The following is a 22,051-nucleotide window of genomic DNA, read 5'->3' as shown; positions in this document are numbered from 1 at the left end:
TCAAACTATCAGGTACATGCAGCCACAACAAAGCAGTGGCAATATCCCTGTCAGGGCCTCTGGTTTGGCCCCATCAACAGCCTTGTTTTGCTGGAGCCTTATAACGAGGAGGGAAATGTCCATAACTGCTTGTTAAGTTACTGTTTTCGCTATGTTTCCTAGGTCTTTAGGTCTGCCTCTGCATCACAAACACAGACTATGAAGGTACGCGTGTATATCAGAAGGAACTGCATGTTCACAAGAAAGCCAAACAAAAGGTGAATGAGTTCACATAATCGCCAGTACCCAGCTCAGCTCTACTAGCAAACCAGCAGTCCCTCACTGACAGCCATGACGTGGGCAGGAACAAGATAAATGCAAGCATAAAAATTCCCTAAAGGAAGAGGCTTTTCAAAACCCTTCTTTTCCTCAGCACAGCTGTTTCCTGCATTCAAGAATGTAGAAATGAACACAGATGGCATATGGTGCATGTGAGCATCACAGGGAGCTTGGGCAGACGTATTCTACTGGTGTAACATGCCTTGTACTTCACTCGCTAATTTTACTGTTTTCTTTACGTAACCTTGCACACACAAACTTCTACATTCAACAACTTGTCTCAAAATATCTTATCAACTGTCTTTCTCTTTCTCTTCAGTAAAAACACACATTCCAGCCTTAGCAAATTACCCCTGTACAGGGTTTACTGGCCTTCTCTTTAATAACAGCAGACAGTGGCTGTCTTAAAGATAAGTTCTTCTCCCCTGTTTTTGTAATCAGAGCTCTTGGGTTATTTGTCTTTTGCCAGTTTCAAACCCAAATAATTCTCTTAGGAATTTCATCATATCAGCAAACCTGAAGAATGAAGGATAATTTGTAGTTCTGCAAGGCACTTTTGCTGCAAAGAAGGGAACTTCTGAAATGCAAGCCTAGCCAGAAGACATTTCTGCCAAGGCCAAAGAAGCCAAAGAAAGCAAGTTTTCCTTAAGAAAAGTAGTTGCTGGAGAATTCTGCTTTAACTTCCCTGGAAAGGTTTGAGAGGTGCAGGAACTAGAAATGAATGTTTGGAATAAAAGAAATGATTCCCTAAGGTGTAAGAATAAAATAGAATCAGCAACGTTTTTCACTCTGTGGTGTCAGAAGGGCCCAGCTAAGACACCACTTGGACAGATGAATTTTTTCCATGCCTTTCAGATATAAGAGGTGTGCTGGAAGCTCGAAGCACCCCCTCTTTGGCTGCAGGGCCTCGGCTATTGATGGAGGTTTCACCTCACTCTTTCCCAGCTCATCAAGCCCGGAAGGAAGAGGGGAACGAAAACGCTGGGAATGTTTTTTTCTGTATTGCATTCAAAGAGGGGAAAGGGAAATGGAAAACAAAGGAGACTTCACGAAGAATATATTGTAACATGGCTTACATAAAACCATTTTGTTTCAAACGCTACATATAAAAAAAGCTGCATGACTAATCAGAGAGAAAAAAAACCTGGAAAAACTGAACTTTCATCATGCAGCATCTCAAGGAGCAGAGCAAAGGCCTTCAGAGGTGCAAGGCTGGTGCTCTTCTTGTTGGATTAAAGGCCTTCAAACCAGTCAATCAGTCACTTAAACACAAATATTCATATTTTGGGCAAGATTTCCTTTCAGCATCAGTGTGAATGCATTTAAACACCTGGTGCTGTTTGTAAAACAAAAATCTAAATCTATGGACATACTCTTTATCATCACTTATCCTTACTCCAGCACTTTCTTACTCCACATGTTTAATTTTGATTAGGTACTGGAAAATAGTGTTTATTTCTTGTTTTGTGATCTGACAGGATCTCTGCCTGCATTCACACTGAGGTGAAGTTAGAGATTGGTTTCCCCAAGGGAAGAAGATAAAGAAGAAAACAGCTTGTTGGGATATTTCAGGAGTGTGGAAAGATGGTGAGAGGTGCTGGTGTCCCTGTGCAAAGATGGGAGTTCTGGTTTGCTGGGTTAAGCTGAGTGATGTGCCTGCAGATGGGCATGGCCCTCATTATCATTTACTGATGAAGCCTGGGACTACTAGGACTTGCTGGAGCAGGTGTCAGATGCTGCCAGCTGTCTCTGAGGCAGCTTGGAGCTCAGCATGTGACTACAAAACCTGTCAGGCAGTAAGGAAGTCTATCAGCTCCCACAGTCCCAGCTAAGTCATTGACAGGACCTCAGACTTGTTCTAACAGCGTTTACAGTCACTTAACCATCAGGGCTGAGACATAAATAGACCATGACCTAAGACATGCTTTCGCAGCAGTTAAAGACTGTTACCGTAATTACATCCTCCTCAAAACATCTAAGCTGTGGCCACTCTCCCCTCCCAGCTACCATTCATGTCTGACACGAGGGGTGTGCGTCCTTGTGCTAGGCACAGCTCTCTGACCAGCTTCCTGCTTTTTATCTGGAAAGGTTAGCAACAAGATGCAGTCAAAAAGTATCTTGTCAGAGAAAGTATTACAATGGGAGTTCAGTACAGAACTCCTCAAAATGCCCTATGTTACATGTTTGTCCTCTGGACAGGGAGGAAAGGAACCAAAGCCAACCTCTTTCTTGTCTGCTGATTCAGCAGGAGAAGCTCCGAGCTTTGCAAGGTGTCATTTTGCATGGAGCATTGTGAGTGACTCACAAAAAAGTGACTTGGAGAGAACTCAAGGGAAAACAAAGGAAAGAGAGAAGAGAGGAAAGAATTCTTGGCAAGCAAGATGAAAGGTTGGGCCCGGTCCCAGGCTGTCAGTTAGACAAATATGTGGGACAACTTTCTTTTGCCTACAAGTCTGCTAGCAATTTGCAGATCAGTGTTGCAGGTAGCCAGCAGAGCTGTCAGTGTCCAGGCACTGCTATTTTTTGGTCTTCGTTTCTTTGGTGAGGTTTCCCAAGCAGCACACAACTTAACCCAGCTCACGAGGGGCAGTGACTGTTTCTTGTTCTGCCAAAAGTTGCCTTTCTCCAGAGGGCCATAGGAGGAGGGTATCTGAGCCATGCAGATTCTCTACATTTGGCAAGGTTTCCCCAGCATCCAAAAAGCTGAATGTAGTTGTTTTTAACAAAACACTTGAAATTCCCCAGTCATTCCTTATTCTTGCAAAAGCAAGTAGAAAGTACCAATTAACGTGGTCAGGGGATTATTTCAAGTAGCAAGACAGGTCTTTCAACCCCACCAGAAGTAACATTGCCCCACAGACCCTGAGGAATTAGAGAGCAAATTCCAGCAGCTCGAACCCTTGCAGGACCAGATCTGAGCCAGAATTGCAGTCCTGCCTCAGAGAACAACTCTCAGGGCATGATTTCATGTTCCTCCAAATCCAGGGTAATGGCAGGACATTGCTGAAGGTGCAGTCCCCTGACCCCACTTGGACATATTCCCATCACTTCACTTTTGTTGCTCCACTTGCCTCAGACTGAGAGGCAAAGACATTGGTTCAGCGTCCTAATCCATCAGAAAACTCACCCACCAAATAGAAAAGGCTTTCTGGGAATTGGATTCTGTTTTTGGCCTTACCGCAAAACTTAAAAGATGGTCTGGGGAAAGGCCAGGGCTTAAATGCTTAACAAGAATCCAGGGAACTGGGCTACAGAGTGACTATAACCAAATCAGCTCATGCCTCAGTTTCCCTTCCTTCAGTAGCTGTAGTGAATATCTATCTTTGAATGGTTGCTGAGAGGATTAACATTTAGGAAACACCCAGTTTGTACCAGCATAAACTCTCTTTGTACATACAAGTGCTTTATGTTAATCTTACAATGTCATTACAATTAGTGAAAACATCTTGCCCATTTTAAAGATATTAGTAATGCAGGAAGCAGAAATCCTTTACTCAGACATAAACACACTCCCTCTTCAGCTGAACGGTGATGGAAAGTTTGGGAAAGGCACACTGCAATGTGTATGCATACATTCATCTGTTTGAAAAGAGCTACATTCTTTAGCATTCCCTGGCTCGCGTACATATAATAGAATAACTATTTAGGAAAATGTGACTAGCATAACCAGCTATGCAGTGTTCACATCTGCTAATCCTTTGCTGCTCAAGTAATCATCTTCACTTGCAAAAAGGATTTATACTATTTTGGGTGCAAGCAAAGAGGAGCTAAGCACTCCAAACTTCTTGCAGCTGAAACCCCAAGGGAAGCATTAACTTAGCATCCCCACTCTGGCAAGATATTCTGACTGAGGGATCCCATTTGTGGAAGTGGGTAGAATTACCTTGGGTAGATCAGAGAGGTACAAAACAGTCAGAAGAAAGGCTTGTAGCTATAGTATTTACCATATTGGGCGATGCCTGTTGCTCTATTATACTTGCACAGTCTAAATAACACTGCTTACTTGACCACCGCTGCTTTGCAGTGCTATTTATCCTGAACTCATACACACACATGCACACACAAACTTCACAGTCAAAAACACCAGCTGAAAGCTTGCCTTGTCCCTCTGAAAAGCAAGCACCTCTCAGCCTGAGATGGATTTCTCTGCTGGAGTTGCTCTGGACTGACACTAGCACACTGATCAAACATAGCCACATGCATGCTTGTGCTGTATGGATTGCCAATAACAAGGAGAATGGGATGGGACAACTGTGGTAAAGAGAGGTAAAATCAGCAAGGAAGTCTTCAATTGTTGGATGATTATTGAAAATAAGCACCAAATGCTCAGCAGTCTACTTATCTGCACTGCAATAGCATCCCTAGCCCCCTGTAAGAATAAGGACATGCTCACTGCTGATTACAGTCCTTACCTCAAACTGTTTCAGTGCTGCAAAACACACTGTTGCAAACGGATGTGGCTGCATCACCCTTGAGGAGAAATCCATTCGTAATCCCACCTCCTTAGGGGTCAGCTCCAATGTGAAGACCCAGCCAGCTGGAATCCCAAGGGTGGACAAGTTGAAGGAAGAGGCAGGTGGATTTTGTGTTTGGTTACAGAAAAGTGACTCTGTAGGGTCCATGGCCAGCTGTGAGAGGTCACGGGAGCTCCTTTGAACACTACAAAGCATGTGTGCGTGCATTGGGTGGGGTGGACAGAAGTTGAATTAAAGACAACTGAGTGATCTAAAGCCCTGAGATGTCTCTCCAGAGCTGCAAGAATTGCCATTTAATTGCCTTTGAAGCATGACTTTGCATTAACTGCTTCCACTGGTTCTTGATAGTCTTCTTAAAGCTACTCTTCTATAGTAAAACAGTCTTCATCCGTTCTTCTCAGTTTTGATCTGTAGTTTACCTTCTCTGAAGGTAAATCTAAAGTCTTTGCAGCATGAATGCTTCAAACATATAGTTAGGAAAGTCTAATGAGACTTCAGGGACACTGCACAGCTTTTAGTCACCTTTGATGACAGTACCTACCCTCTTCTCACTGATCCATCTGTGGATTCTGTCACAGTTCTTGTGGTCAGAATTTGGTCAGTTATTTTGAACAGCTGCCTTTTCTTTCTAGTTACCCCTCCAAAGAAATATTTCTTTCTATTCCCAAATGAAAAAACCCTCCTCCCTTCCAAAATGGCTAAACGTTTGTGATGGACAGTATGTTGGCCTAGTTTCACAAACTCACTTAAGTTTCCATGCTCTTTAGCAATCTAAGCAGGAAAGCACTTAAAGCTCTGGGAAGTGAATCTTGATGCAGCTTCTTTTTCTAATAGATTCATTTTAATTATTTGGTTTTCATGTCTTTTTTTTTAGTTCATGTTAGAAATCCTTCTGATTCTCACAAGCCTATGTTGCTGACCTCATAAAAGGCATCTATATTCATGGATGAATAAATAGGCAAAATAAATACTCTTTTAGATATGTAAGCTATATATATATGGTGTGGTAAAGGTTGAAGTGAACCCAAATCTGAGAATAGCAACTCTCAGAGCTATTCTCTGGGACACACTGATCAAGGTGGATGTCAGTACACACAGAGAGAGACAGGTGCATGCACTCATGTGCATTTTATGGTCCATACTGCCTCTAGGTTGGAAATCCAGCAATACAGAACTGTGCATACCCACTTGGGACAGGAAGTGAGAAACTATCTTTAGCTGAAATTGTAGTGGAAAGGAAAGGAGATGAACAGAAGGCTATTTATGTTCATGTCTGCATTTCTATGAACACTGATATGGGACTGTCTGCAGTGATGAGGAGTTCCACACTCAAGGTCAGTATTTCCAGCATGGTCTGTGCCCTAGCAAGAGAAAGGACAGTTGTCTTTTGCTCTAGCACACTGTTGCACAAAGTACTCAAAGCAGTCGCTAAGGTTGGTGGTGATCACAAGACGAGTGAGCAAACATACTTCTCTGTTGAATAAATTCCAGAAGATTTCAAATCCATTCTCTGAAGGTATCAAACCCACGTGTCTTTAGGGAGCGCCTCTTTGTATGTTTACAGTAATTTCCTGATCCTGGTGCAACACATAGCCATTTTCTTCCTGAGTAGCATCATCCTCTGGGAATGGAAAATTTCCTCCTTTATCAGAGCTTGACAGACAGCAGAGTGATTTGATAATACTTATTTGTTTCCAGTTGCCAACCCCATCTAAACACTGCACCTCACACATTCCAGGGTGATGTTTTCTTTGAGCAGCACTTTGCATTGTGCCCCAGACCTCCTAGGGCCAACAGAACTTGTCCAATAATTCAAATCAGGTTAGTTTATAGTTCTTCTCGTAGGACAGTTCTAGAGCAAACTTATGGTTTTTTTTTTTTTTTTTTTTTTAAATTGTTTTATCTGTAAGTGTTGGCATTAGATTTATTTACATCACTGCAGAATGAGGTGTGTAATCTTGCAGGAGAGATACTTGATAGGTGACATTTTTTGGTCCACAAGTTATCTACAAGATTCCATTCCAGCATAAATGATAGTTTTGACAGAGGGCTTACCAGAACTGTTCTCTGGTCTACTCTGCACAGGAGATCAGATTAGATAATCAAAACAGTCCTCTTTGAAGCTAAAATCTGTGAACTGATGTGAGAGGTTCAATTCTCAGACTTCTCCAGTTCTTCATTTCTTTTTTCTACATAAATTGCATGAAATCACTGTTGATGATGATGGTAGACATGTCGCAGAAGAGATGTACAATCATTGCTTCATTAGCTAGCCTGGTCACCCAGAAAGTGAGAACCACTGTAACTCCTTCCAATGGCCTTAACCAGCCACTATCCTGAAAGACTATTTATATTTGCACATTGCAGGTGACATCTATCTCAGCTCCTATCTGTTCTTCTCATCATCTCCTCCATGCATTTACCAGATGTTGGAATGGAGGCATATACCTTTTCATGAAACCATAGTCACCAGGCTAAATCAGCTCACATTTCTCCAGATGTTTTGTGATCTCATCACTTATTAATGTTCCTAGTTAAGTTAGCTCAACTCTAGGTCAGGATAAGTGGTTGTAACCTCACCAACCCGTTTTGGAAGAATTCACCAAGATTGAATTTTGTTAGTTACCCTTAGTTACCCTCCTCCCCACATTCATCTCTGTTGAGCTTTCTGTTTCGGACGAAGATTTCTCCCCAGTCTGAGATGTAAGTCAGCAAAACTTCCCTATTGATTTGCTACGAGCAACATAAATTCCTTCAATCATTACTAGGAATAGATAATGGATACCTTCCAAATTGCCAAGATACTTCTATAACGATTTGCACTGTCATAGTTCTGTGCATGTAAGAAAGTTTAATTAATACCCTGAAGACCCGGGTGGATAAAAGCACAATCTCAGCAATTGCTCGTGCAGATTTTCTGCTCAGAATTTTAAAATTGGGCCCAAATTCTCCATCAGCACCTTACCTCTACTACCATTTCTTTCGAAAGTTACCAATTTTGTCTACAAATACTTCATTAAATTGGTGCCTAATTGCATGTGACCATAACAGAAAATTAGTCAGGAGTAATTCTGTAATGTGCCGGAGGCTACAAAGTATGCAAGCTGAAGTGTAATTTTGAGGATCTTCAGAACATTGTGGCACATAAACAGAGCTGAAACAGAATTTTTAAATACATAATTTCTTATTTAAGAGTGAGAGATAGTTAATATGGTGGATAAAAAAAGACAATCAGTTACTGAAATAAAGGAATGTTGTTAAATTATTCAGATTATCACTTATTTATGAACCACATGTGCCATGCCCATTCATACTTCAACATTCCTGGAATCACTTATTTACTGCCCAAGTCCAGGGCTTATGTCTTAATTTCTCCTGCAGCTCTAAACTGAACGCAAATCTTTGCAAGCATGTGGCTCCTTTCAACTAAGCTGAGAAAGAGATAAACAGTATAAATCTTCCACTTTCTCAGTCCGTGGCATCTTAGCTGTCACAAATGCAGGGAATATCTGCAAAGTGCGAATTCTTTGGGTTATTGAATTCCTCCTGTCAGTCTACTGCGATTGGCTTCTTTTACTTTTTTCCTCAAGGCTGTGTGCGTGATCTTTATCCTTTAGTGTTTGACATTAACTTGAACTGAGTAATTGTACCTTTGAGCAGGAATGACATTGTTCCTGGCAACTTGGTAAAAAATGTGAAGTCAAAAGCAATGAAAGAAAGGTTTTCCTTCTGTCCCCTTCACTCCATGTGCACATTTGGGAACAGTGCTATGGTGGAGCTATAGCTGCCTGCCAGCACCATTTTTACCCTCTTTTTGAGTTTGACTTGCAGCATACTCAGTGACTGAAAATGCAAGCATAACACATCCCTCCACCTATAGCCTCTTCTGCTGCACCCATCATACACACATCTGGGAGCTCTTACTCATGGGAAAGAAGCTAAGTGTATCAGACAGATAAAAACCACTCTTAATATCTGGTATTACATGTTTTTCAAGGAAGGTGATGGAAGTTTTCAGCAGCTATGTCATTTTCCCCTGATTGTTTTCAACAGGAAACAGAAATGCTCAGCTTCAGGCATCAGCTTTAAGATATAACTGAGCCTTGGTCAGATTCCATCCTGATCCTGGAGTCCCAGCAGCTGACTGGCCTCCAAATCAAAACCATTCTCTCCCGTACTATGTTTTCTCAGAGCACAAACCTGCAAGGTGCAACGCCTGTCCACCAGGAGCAAGGAAAACCTGAAATATTTTCCTAACCAAAAGTATACCTGAAGTCTCCTGGGAGTCTGCGGACACGGTTTGTGCATACCTTCATTATGCAGAGCTGGAGTGACTGCCAGCTCGCATGGATGCCCTTACCCCATACTCGACAGAAATAAAGCAAGCCTCCCAGAAAAGATTCATAGCATTTCCAAAAGCACAGATCTCTCTTCTGTCCTTTGTTCTAAATTGCAGCTCAAAATTTGTAATTATTCTCCCCTAAATAGGTGAGATTCAAGCTAAATAAAGGTAGTGCTGTTTGTTTTCAGCTTGAACACGCTAGCTAAAGGAAATACTGTACATTACAGCATGAACATGCCACACCAGTGTGAATGTACAGCTGAGAGCTCTCCAGCCAGCTTGCTAATGCAGTTGAGAGCTCTTTGTTAAGTGGGAAAAGCAAAGCAACGTAGTTATTAGAAACAAACAAGTCATGTAAGTTTCAGGACTTACCCTGAGTCATCCCTGGCTCCCTCATCTCTGGCTGATGTTTTCATCATTACAGCAAACTTTAAGACACTTTCTGTTTCACAGTGGCTTTAGAGTTCCTTGGTAAAGAAAGCAATTCCTTTCCATCGCTGAGCAGAACATCCACATCCTTTGGTTTTGTACTGAAGATGATATTTCAAGGGGCAGCAGGGGGAGGATGTTTAAAACCAACTTCAGGCTCAGTAATATCGGAGGGCAGACGACTAAACAGGCACTGAAATGAAAGCAAACTACCAAGAAGGTCTGATTTTAGCCTCTCTTCTTTCTACTTCCTGTATTTATACGAACGGGGGATTTCAGGAAGAGGCAGTCTTTGGTGGTCAAGGGTGTGTGTGTGTGTGTGTGTGTGTGTGTATTAGAAAGCCATATTTAGTAGTGAAGGCAGGTTAACCTTATTAGAAAGAAGGGCCTGAAACTGTCAGCTTCTACTTTGTTTCTCTAACTTAAGTAAATACAGGGGAGTTTGTTTTACAGACTACAGGTATATCAGTAGGCAACAGAGCACGGTGAACTTTGTAAAGGATTTTATAGGGCAGCAAAGCATTAAGTCTCCGTCTGCAAATTCCTGAAGCATGTGTATTTCTATTGCTTGAGTAACTGGAACCAGATGGAGCTTGGAAACCTTTATATTTACACAGGACCTGGGAAAATGAAATGTCTAACACAGGCAGAGGAAATTTATGCAAAGAAGTTAATGCAGAAGGTAATGATAAGGCTGTAAGACTGCTAGTAAATGAACAGCTGTCTGTTTGACCTGGAGTTACTTAAGTGGTTGAGTAGTTTGCTGTACTGAAAACCCAACTGAACACAGACCAGCTGTGGAGGCTGGGAACTGACAGATGTGCTGTCACAGGGCTAGTGGCACTCCTGCTTGGCAGCTCTATTATTCAGGAAATATTTGATGTTGGAAGAATGCATAATGGAAAAAAGCAAAACAGAAATATGAAGCAGAGGCAAAGAAAAGCAATTGCTTGGAACAGATGAGATGACAGTAGCTTGTTTCTCCTTTTATTTTTAGAAGAAATTTCTCAGCTTTCTATTGTTCAGTAAGTACTTTGCCATGTTGCCCACCTTAGAAATGGAAACGTCAGGCAGCTCCCAGTGTATCTGCATGAGAGAAACCTGACTTGTGTAGAACACAGAACTTATTCTGCTAGCCTGAGCTCAGAGGAACCGGGAAACCTTACTGTAATCTAGACCCACTTGTGTAACTCAAAATAAAGTTTTCTTAAGGGTTTTTCAGTCAAATCTTGAACTTGTGTTGGCATTAGGAAACCTGTCTTCTAGCTTCTAGAAGGATTTCTCTTAGAAAATAAAATAGCTGATGTAAAGGCTGCATGATGGAAAATTCACAACCCTACTACAGGTGTCTTACTGTTTAATTATCAGTATCATCTAGATTTCAGACCAGACTTTTTGCCTTACCTAGTCTTAAGATTTCTGTTATTGTATCTCATTATGTTCTCTTCTACTAAATTAAGGACCTCTTTGCTCCAACTCACATTGTCTGTGTTAGACAATTACAAACTAATTCAATGTTGCATTTAACTCTTAAACAAACTGGTTGGCTGAGATTCACTCATCCCTCTCTGCAGGCTTGTCATTACTCATGAATTTTTCTGGTAGCTGGAGTACTGTTGGTTCTGGGCACAGAGGTCCAAGAAGTACACTCCAAATTTGTTCTCCGGCTTGTCACCTTTGAAATACACCTTGGGTATTAGCATAAGAACAAGTTTCTAGATACATTCCATGAATTCAGCCCCATGCCAGCATTTCATTTCCCTACATTGCAACCCAGCTAGGACCAGGACACTGAGTTTACCTTTGCTTATCTGGGAAACAAAGATAGAAAGCTTTAAGGGTGAGCTGTTCTGCATGAACCTACTCAGATGGAGAAATCTGTGCTTACACAAAGATGCATCATCCTAGGCAAAGAAATAAGACTCTGCGGATGCAGAAGATCAGTTTTCAGCAAGTGATACGCATTTCCAAAAATGCTGTTAGGCAAGAAGTACTATTAAAAACACAGGAAAAAAATTGCAAAAATACAGAATACGAAATACAGTATCGTGGTCTTTCAGTTTGACATTATTAGAGGAAAGCTCCTTTTTGGTTTCTTGTGAAAACTTTCTCACAATTCATAATGTACAGGTTTAGAAATTTAAAGTCTTGAAAGTAATTCTGTTAAAGAGAATGGGCAAAAATTCTCGAAAAAGACTCATTTTTTTTCTCACAAATATTTTACAATCTCTGCAATATTGTATAAGCATTTCTGTAAAATACATAAAATGTGGAAATTAGGATGAATTTTTAATATAAAATATTTTTTCAGAGCTTTTCTGTGAGTTTTTTCTTAAGCCAGAGATCTGACAGGCTTGGAGTGAGACGCTGTGTTGCAGGATCAGGCTGTGGTACACAAAAGCTACATGACAAATACTGCATAACGACACTTCTCTGTGATGCATCCAAGCCAAACAGGTTTTAGAGAAAAAACTGAATATTTCAATACTCGGAGAATTATTTGATGTGACATATTCATGAAACTAAGTTTTAGCCTAAAGATTGCTGCAATATCAGTGTGAGCTAGAAGCTGGGGGGGGAATTCTTGTCTTTTTTTAGGGCTGATTCACCCCTTCTATCTTAAACCACACCATTTGGCCGTGTTGAGAAGGTTTAAAAATGAGAGAAGCCCTTAAGTGCAGTTTGTTGTTATTGAAATGCTTTCAGCATATGCACAGATTATGTGACAGTTCTGCTTTTCACACAGCAGGATGCAGTTGCATCATGGTATATTCCTGCAGGAACTGTCGTGCCTATTGTGTCACTAATCCATAGATTATGTGCCTTTTATAAAGCCCATTACATAACAGGTCACGATGGGTCATGAGGTCAAATGTACAGGGGATTAAAAGAATGGGTCCTTTCTACAGCCAGATTTTGATTCTTGGAAGTTAATTCTGTAGGAAAGAGGGAGTCATTTCCTTAGAAACACCTAGTCTAGCACATACCAAAGAATGAACCCTCGTGCAAAAGTCAAAGAAGGCAGGATATTGCTTTTCTCCACTTCACAAGGACTTTTCTGTAGATACACAAAAACACAGTGGCTAATTACAGGTTTTATACAGTAACAAGGATTCCAAAAGCATGCAGTGTGGCTATGGAAAATAAGGTCAAACATTTATCTCTGTCACATGGAGTAAACTGACAAAGAGTATTAATGGGAAGACTCTTGCCTAATGAATAGTTAAAAAATACAGTCTATGAGAGTCCTTCTTCAAAGAACTGAGTTTAGAAGCTTTCCTTCAGCCCAGAAGATACGGCATCAGAGACTGTGCATCTACCCTAGAAGTCATACGAGACTCTGAGATAGCTGTATGTCTGCCTTTTGGAATAGGCAATCAAGAGTAAGTGGGAATATTTTTTTTCTCTGCTATCTCCAGAGCCTATGTATCTGGGGAAGGTGAAATAGCACTATGGGGCTTTTAGATCATGCTTCCATTCCCTTTTGTCAGCATTCAGTAACCAATGGGAACCTGATAGATTCCACTGTACCATGGGGCCAAAATACTGTGATAAGGATGTTTCTGAGACTGCCATATTTGTTCTGGATTGGTGCCTCAGTACAGCAGGCTATATTCTCAGCAGATCAAACATTTCTAGTCCCAAAAGGGCAAATCTTGCATTTTGAGATTGCTGTAGATCAAACTGATACACTTGACTCACCCCAAAATATTGGCTTGATCCAAGCGATACTCCCTTGAACAGATGAAAACATGGGCCTTCTGCCTTTCAGTTCAGCAGAGTCCAGATTTCAGCAAGAAAGTGCAGGCATGTATCCTAGCTGGGTCCTGAAATTTTAGATTTTCAACAATAAATAAGAGAATGCTTCACACGTTCTCATCACCTGAGAAAAATACAGCAAACAATCCAATAGTTCTTATATAATTTATTGATAGTGTGTTAATAACATAGTGCATTACCATACTGACTGCTAGATTCTTTTATAAATGCCTATTTAACTATTTATTTTTAATTTTCCACAACAAAAATAATCAAATATCATGCCAACATTTTGTAACAAATTATCACATTAAATCCATATGGATTTCATGACATATTTATCTGTACAAAGGACCCCATATACACAGAGCATTCACAGTGCATAAGGTCACAGTCATTGAAAAAATAAATAACATGATAAATAGAATTTTGTTATTTACAGTTTACAAACTCATCCCTTTCTGTTTTCAAAGTAAGCAGTTCTAGAAAGTTTTAATAAAATTTAAAGAGGTACTGCACCACCTAAGGGTGCACTGCAAATGGCTGTAAGTATGAAGCACAGGGAAGTTTAAAAGGTTGAGAAGTTATTTTAGCAATCATAAATGATTTCAAATACCTGCTTGCTATGGAGGAGATAACAGGTACCAAATTCTGCTCACAGTTCCACGGATGAGAATTTGTGCCAACTACCAGGACAACAATGAGAGCTGGTATCACTCCCAAGAACGTGAAGGCAAAAATTTGGTCATAACTTCACTGCAGAGTTTCAGCCATTTGGAACATTGATGCTGCTGGGGAAGCAGACTTGAGTGTTCTTTGTGTACCCAACTAGTATTGTTGGTGAATGAAGGCAATAATCTTTTCTCCAAAATCCTCTGAAAAGAAGCATCACAATATTTCCAGAGACTTTATCTGTCTGGTTTTGATATATTCTGATAACCTTTTGATTTTGTCACAATTCCCTATTGCTATAAATCAACCTTTATGTTTGTTTTTCAAGTTTACCAAGATCATCTCAATGATAAGACAGCAACAATCACATACATTCTTTGTGCAATTTAAAAAAAAAAAAAAAGGAATTAAATTCAAACTGGTAACTCTTGTAGGAAAATATCCAAGTGAACTTAATTTCCTATACTCTTTCATTTATTTCAGAGGTTTACTATATGTCAGAAGTATGGTAGGAAGCAGAACATGTGATGTACAAACTACCACAATCATTATACATGTCAGCCTGTGGAGAAGGAGCTACACGTATTTCAAATTTCAGGATAGGGATGAAGAATCTCACAGCTTTCTCCGGGGAGAAAACAGGAGGACATCACACATGGGGAAAGAAAATGCGTGCTCAATTTATTCACACTGAGGTTTTTAAATCTGTGCACACTAGGTCAGGAATTGGAAAGCACATATCAGTTGAACAACATTATTTTCTTCATCAGAACACTTGCATACAGAATTTTCAGAATAGCTTAAGGAAGTAATAAGGGGTAATGGGGGTACAGAATTGGTACAACTAAATGCTGTCATTTACCTGCGTAACCATCATATAAATCTCATCACTCAACAGACTGAAAAAATCTAGACTTCAAAGAAATATAAAGGAAAATACGTAGCGAATGTCTGAGCTGCAGAGCTTTTCTTATGAGTGCTTAAACACAAATAAGTGAAGGATCTGAGCCTTGCAGTGACAGAATATTTTGTCCAAAAGTGATGCATTTCAGTACTTGAAAAAAAGATTCTTTGGTTTCACCTGGCTATCAATGTTACTTTAGTGTTTGCTTCATATTACATTAGGTCTGCTCTTTTCTTGGCATGGATAATCAGGCAGTATTTACACAACTTAAAGCACTCTACAAAAAAAAAAAAAAAAAAAAAAAAAAAAAAAAAAAAAAAAGAAATCTAACAGCGGTACACAAATAAATAACGTTACTATTGCAAGAAGTCCAAAAACGGAAGACACCCAGACTCATGTGGGATTTGTGCAACTAGAGCAAACACACAGTAAAATCAAGTGTGTACAATTAAAGCACAGTCACAAAGGAAATCAAACAATAGTCTTCCCTATAATTGCTGTATAAGTGTTAGACTTGGAAAGACCTTTTCCATTTGCTTACACGTTAGAGGAATGTTTATTAATATAATTTAAAACCAGAAATTAATTGTATGTTAGTCACAGCTGCAGCAAGCATACCATAAAATAAAATTGGCACGCCAATGACTGAGCCAGGAGAAAGATGGTTGACTACCATACATGTTGGGAAGACTTAAGGTATTCAGCTAGGCTGGACTTCAGCCTACAGCAGATCATCAAACAGTCATTTTAAGATAACCATAACTGTAGATTACTGTAGCCATAATTGTAGATAACTGTTTTAGATTTAGGCAAATAGATACCTAACCTGAAACATTTATTTGGGCAATATTTTCCATGAATCAGTGTGACTCAGTACCAAATCTAAATTTTTATGACACAACTTTATAATGCAGTACAAGAGTTATAGTCTATACGGAATCAGATACTTCTGAATTCAATAGCAACATTCCCATGTAGTCACTATAGATAGGTCTGCACTCTGTGGATCTATGTGGGACTGTACTACTCCTATGGAACTGTAGCACAGAAGAGCTGCTAAAAGCTCTGCTTGGCCAGCCATAATTCAAGTTTGATGCTATTGTATACCAGGAAAAGTACAGTGTTTTGAAATCTACGGAACAGGGAACCAGTTCTCTTATTCATGAGTGGAAATCCAAAATGGTTTCAGGAGAGCAGAATTCCATAGATTCTGTCCAAACCTTTCAACTTGAGTGAGAAATAAAAATTGTAGACTACAAAACAAACATGAGTGTGACAGAAAGCCCAAAAGTCATGCTCAGCTGTCATCAATCCAGCAAGGCACTTAAATATATGTTTAGTTTTAAGCATGGAATCAATCATAATGAAGTTAAGCTTTGCTGGATAAGGGCTATCTCTTTCTGCATTATATTACTCTTCAGTGTTACTAGGCTGGCAATCTTCAAATCACATCCACAAGCTTTCTTTTCACTCTTGAACTGAATGTTAGCTTAGACAACTTTGTGACATACATTCCAAACTCAGACAGCTAACTATTGCAATAGTTAGTAAAACAAGACGGCTACAAAATTTTCCAAACCCAATCTGAACAGATGCAATATAGAACTGTAGAAACTTCAGAGAGCCAAGTGCAAATCATTCCTTTTCATCATTGGAAAATGGCAAAATTTGAAGTAGTTTCCTGACACAAGCAAATTATTTTCTGTACACATGAAAGGCACTATTCCGCTAGTACTCAGCAATATTCTCCTGAATTACTGACACACTCTGAAGTGGGTATCTGACAGATAGCAATTTGTCAGTTAGATCTTTCTCAGTCCATTCAATTTATCTGCATGGCTTGCCTATAATTACCATCTTCATTTATTTTAGCATATTAGTAATGACTATATGGGGACTCTAACTAATTCATATGATCATGTGTCATCAAGGCCCTGATACAGCATCTAATAACTCTTTGGCAAACAATATATCCCTGGTCACATGGTTGTGTCAGAGGAGAATCCTACTAAAGTTACTTATAATGATAAGCATGGCACGATACCTGTCTTGTAAAAGAAGATATATATGAGACTGCCTCGGAAAATGCAGCATTACAATTCAATATAAATTGTCCTGAAGTGGGTCTACATTGTAGGGAGGGCTATACAGTGACAGGACCTGCTATGCAGTTTAAGGTCAGCATTATTTTCCAAGACGGCGCTTCCTACAGCAGAACACTCTGTTTTTTGGAGCAGGTGATATTCAATTTAGGAAAAATAATTTTAAAAAAATGTCTCAAGGACTCATAGCATTAGCAAACACAATTTCATGCATTTTTGAGCTGGGAATCAGTTGTGATGGAAGAAATTGGTGTCCCTAGTCTTTTAAAGTTACCTGGCTCAGAAATATGAAGATACAGTACAATCTGCTAAACCTGGCACTGTAAACATCGATGCCCCCATCAACGTCAACTCAGCTGATCCCTAGGCAGGCATTCAGAACTAGATTTTGGAACTACTATTAAGTAGTGTAAATACATCTGAGTTGCCCAAACTGTGCACAGAAGAGCAAATGTTTGCTTCTAGGCAACTAGTTCTCTAAGCCTAGCCTCTCTCTCTCTGCTCCTTTCAAATCAGGTTCAAATCTAAGCCACCACAAGAATATCAGCAGCATATTGTCGTTCTGAAAAATAGCAGAGAAGACAGTAAGAAATAGAGGGATGCAACTACAGCAGTGCACTTTCACAACTCAAGGATGAAAATGAACCTCTTCAGCTTTTCTGCTACACTACAGCAGAAATGTCTTGAATGCCAGGAAATAAGGTCATCTACATACTTGAGGACAAATGTGTTTACTGTCATGCTTGGCTATTCAATAAAGCATTTTAACAATGCTGTGCTTATTTTCATCTTAAGATTTGTGTAGTTTAGCTACACAACTACCTAATAAAGGTGAAAAACCCTAACTGGGTACTAATACTGACATTTATTACAAAGTGTAAAGCAAATAACAAATATATTGCTCCTTTTCCTGTAGGATTTCATTAGAAGGATCCAATTCCTAAAAAAGCTCAAGAGCAGAATTCACTCTTTAATTTGTGTCAAAATAAATTTTAAATAGCCTTAATTGTAAACACGTTGCCTGGTGTAAAAAGTGTACTACGTGTGAGCTGGTTGAACTCAATTATTTAATCAGGTATGCTGAGACAAGGAACTTTTTAATTTGATTCTTACTCGCTAATGTTCTTTAGTATGTTCTCAGTGACACAGTAATGGGAAGTTTTATGTATAGTCTTAAGTGCAAAATATTAATATATTTAAAAATGTATCAACTTTTAGTTGATAGATTTGTTTTGGTTTATAAACATTAAAAAATTAAAAAAATCTATGTATAAAGTTAACTGTGCTTCTTTAGAAGATCTTTCACTCATATACAGCTTTGAAGTTAGTAGTAATGCAAAATATGCACACTGTCTTGGTGATTTGCAGTCTTATGACTACTAAAACAGAATGTTACCCATGGTTTTTAGTAGTCTGGGCCAGATCCTGCTGTCATTTACATCAGTTATTCCTTATATCAGGTTTATGCTGGTGGACAGGATACCAAAATCTGGCTTCTACTGGGGCTTGAGAAGAAGTGCACCATATTTCAAATTTGTATATAATCAAATCAAGGATCATGGTCTCCCGATAGACTCCTTTATCTATCTATATCTTATCTGCGCTACTGAGTGTAGGACACTCATCTTCATTAAACTTCTGCAAATATATAAAGAACGGAGAATGTATCAGCTTCTTGACTAATGAAGTAAGCTTACTTCCCTCTATAATCAAATTAAATTAAATCATAACCAAGGTGGGTTTTGTTGTCAGACAATCTGGGATATGTCTGGATTCTATTCTCAACTGACAGCAATAATTGATAGTTACTCAGCACCCAGTTGATTTTATTTGCTTAGTTTCTTCTAAACTTACAAATGAGCTTACAAGGGCCAATGCAAAATATCTGTCATGGTGTAATATTCCACCAATTTTTGTTTATATTTACATATACAGCATTACTCATTAATGATAAAACAGATTTTTCAAGTATGAAGTTCTGCATGTAATTCTTTTCTTCACTATGCAGATAGTCAAACTTATAGTGTGCATCATCAGAAGTGATACAACATACAACCATTTCCTCTTCTTTCTCTGCCACACTGTTCATTTTCTTTGAAAAGAATGATAAATATTCGACACTGCCATCAAAAACTGTTGTTTGCAGTTTCTCTATAAGCAGAGCACTTGAAGGGGGAAATGATGTCCTCAACAGTTCATGCCTGATATGTACCTTGGACTTTCTGGTCCCGTAGTTGAGATAATTTGACAAAGCCGAGAAAAGTTCTGAACTCGCCTCCTTTCCTTCCATGGAAAGTAAGTGTCAAAAGCAAAAGAACTATAAAGATTTTTCTCCAGTCTTCTTGTTAACCTTGTTGGTAGTGTTTGATTGTCTGCAAAAGGAGAATGAAAACAACAACAGAAAGTCCCATAAATGGGACATTTGAGAGTACTGCATAAAGTCCACACAGCTTCATGACTGAGCAGCAATATCCAAAGAGGAGTTAAATGCTTTGGTTGCCTTGAGCTAGCATGTTACAAGAAAGGTATGCTTTCCTCCCACATAGGTAAAAGTGCTTGGTAGCTGATGAAGCAGGAATGACACTTAAATTACTGATGGAAGGAAGGTAGAAATATGAAATGTCTCCTGTCATTTACAGCACAGGTAATCAGAAGAAGCGCAGTCTCTCTCCTTAACAGTTGCTTAAAGTCCTTCTCGGCACATAGGGAGGTTGACAAAGGTGAAGACATTAAACTCTATCAATATAGAGAAACACAGGAAAACAGCATAAAGAAACAACACGTAGATGCCCAATTTCTTGTCAAGTTTCCATTTATTTACATGGATCCCAAACACCTGCAAGCAAACAAACAAAGTGTTAGTTAATTAAGCCTCAAAGAAGACTTCTGGAAACAATTAGAAGCTAAAAATGACAATGATCTCTTGAATTAGAGATCCTGGACCAAGATAAAAATATATTCTTGGCATTTTACAGATTTAAAAAAGGCAAAATACTTTTTTTTTTAAATGAGAATGTAAGAACCCAATCCAATAACTCAAACTCTGGCCTTACTCTCACTTGCCTGAAGAACCCTTTACAAAACATAAAATGAACCCACTTTAAGGCCACTTGAGAAGTTTTTCATGTAACAGAGAAACAGGCCCCTGGGTGCTCTGTTTCAGAGCATAATGCATTTTCAGTGCATCAGGCAAATTCTAGTTAGGCAGCATTCATTCCCTGCTTCATTATGAACTAAGGGAATACACTGAATATGCTTCTCCCTCCAGTGCTCCCTTATACACCCTTTACATCCCAGTTGAACACAAGCACCTAATATCCACTCTTTCAACAGCTTTGGAAGAGTTTCTCTCTTTGACATTTTACTCAGCTCCAGAACTAGGGGGAATTACAAGCTACAGGCAGTAAAGCAATTAAATTCACATGAAGGCTCCACCTTTCAATGGTGCTATGAGTTTCTGCATTGATTTTTGGTATTGGAAGATCTGGGGGAATTAGGGTATCCAGTAGAACAAATCAGACAGTAGATGGTTTGAACTCAGATGATATGGCTACAAAGATTCTTTTCAGAAATCCCTGGAGTTACTAGCATAGTAACATCTGCATAATCCTCACATGTATTCAAAAGTGCTGGTTACCAGTATGCATGCAGTAATATCAGACACAAATGTCTAAAGAACATTATTGCTGCACAGACAACGTGCAGCATGGCACAATTGGAAATAGGAAAAGTAAAGAACAGGCTCCCACAGCTTGTATAAGCAGATGCACTAGGAAGTTAGTGGCAAAGTGAACAGATTCGGACATTCTATCATTTAAGACATGCACAGGTGATGTGAAGCTTGCTAAAATCTAGCCATGCAAGAGTGTAGCATCTCCAGTGATGATCCCCTCCTTTACAAGGGTCTCCACAGGCAGTGAAAGATATAAGTGGGTATTTTTATACCTTTGGGATTTGATTCTTTCCACAGATGGCTCTCTGGGAGTCAGCAGGATCACAGTAGCCTAAGTACCAGCAAGACTGACTTTTGAAGCAGAACTACTGTTTCACCTTAACAACTCAGTATTATGAGGATGAGTGGTACTTAACACGCTTATTCAACATCCTGAGGTTCACAGCTCTCACAGACTAGTCTTCTTTAAAGGTTTTGGCTACAGTGCATTGTTAGTCTAGGCGGGTTTGAAAATCAGAGATGGGAGGATTAAAAAAAAAGGGAGGAAGCATACCTGGGTCTTCCCCAGCACAGAGTACAGACAGATCTAGGGTGTGCAACTGGACACAGGACCAAAGGAATATTATTGGATCACATAATGTCAATACTGACACTGACATCAAAGGGATCTACATACTTCTAGCAACTCTTCTGCACCAAACGTCAGATTTCAGTCCTGCCACTAGAAGACAATGGCAGTTATTCTACTCTGGCATTATTATAAGAACAGTACTTCAAGAGAATCAATACTTTAGGGATGATGAGTACTTCCAGTTTTTCCTTGTAGAATACGTGAAATAAATACCTGATAATTATTTTGCAATCAGAATAGTCTGAAGATTCACATTCAGAAGTATACTAATACTTACAGTCAGTGCCACTGATCCTAGTAAAAGTGCAACTGAATAGACCAGTCCTTTACTGTTTATCTTAACCTGTGTGAATTAAACAGAGAAGAGACTTTTAAATCACCCAGAATATGAAAACCTTGTTTTAGAGATCAGAAATAAATTTACTGATTTATGGTAGTCTACCTTCTGCCTTGAACTGTGACTGACTGACTTCTTTTGAACTATGGAAATCCACAACAGATTTATAATGGAGAATGGGAAAGTTAAGGATTTAAAGCAAATGTGTAAAGAATCCCAATTCTAAAAAGAAGAAAATAGCACGTATAATGGATTTCAAGTTAAAAGATCCTTATGAGAGAAAGAGATGTTATTTTCTTGTAGTTTCTAGATGTTATTGTTATCTTACAAAAATACTAAGGTACAGGGAGTCAGATGTGCTTGAAGTTGTGCAGTGAGAAAATGACAGTGCCATGAAAAATATATATGG

General features: G+C 39.2%; 2 protein-coding genes across 5 annotated transcripts in view; both read right to left on the bottom strand.

Moving 5' to 3' along the window:
• Positions 1 to 9,974, bottom strand: part of RIN3 (Ras and Rab interactor 3) — a 55,912-nt gene extending 45,938 nt beyond the window's left edge. Inside the window, exon 1 of one of the 2 annotated variants that reach the window (XM_010711846.4) lies at positions 9,508 to 9,974. In XM_010711846.4, the coding sequence (XP_010710148.1) occupies positions 9,508 to 9,554 (47 nt within the window). In that variant the 5' untranslated portion in view covers positions 9,555 to 9,974. The remainder of the gene's footprint in view (positions 1 to 9,507) is intronic. The other variant, XM_010711845.4, reaches the window with a different exon arrangement.
• Positions 9,975 to 13,474: 3,500 nt separating this feature from the next.
• SLC24A4 (solute carrier family 24 member 4) overlaps positions 13,475 to 22,051 on the bottom strand; it is an 84,095-nt gene continuing 75,518 nt past the window's right edge. For all 3 annotated transcript variants that reach the window (XM_085225519.1, XM_085225520.1, XM_031553654.2), the window contains 2 exons: positions 21,583 to 21,648; positions 13,475 to 19,837 (listed from right to left, as the gene is read on the bottom strand). In XM_085225519.1, coding sequence (XP_085081645.1) covers positions 19,685 to 19,837; positions 21,583 to 21,648 — 219 coding nt within the window. In that variant the 3' untranslated portion in view covers positions 13,475 to 19,684. The remainder of the gene's footprint in view (positions 19,838 to 21,582; positions 21,649 to 22,051) is intronic.

The sequence above is a fragment of the Meleagris gallopavo genome, chromosome 5 (assembly GCF_905368555.1).
Source record: "Meleagris gallopavo chromosome 5, MGAL_WU_HG_1.1, whole genome shotgun sequence".
Classification (NCBI taxonomy): Eukaryota; Metazoa; Chordata; class Aves; order Galliformes; family Phasianidae; genus Meleagris; species Meleagris gallopavo.
Note: the sequence above shows the minus strand (reverse complement) of the source record. Positions and strands in the feature narration are given on the sequence as shown.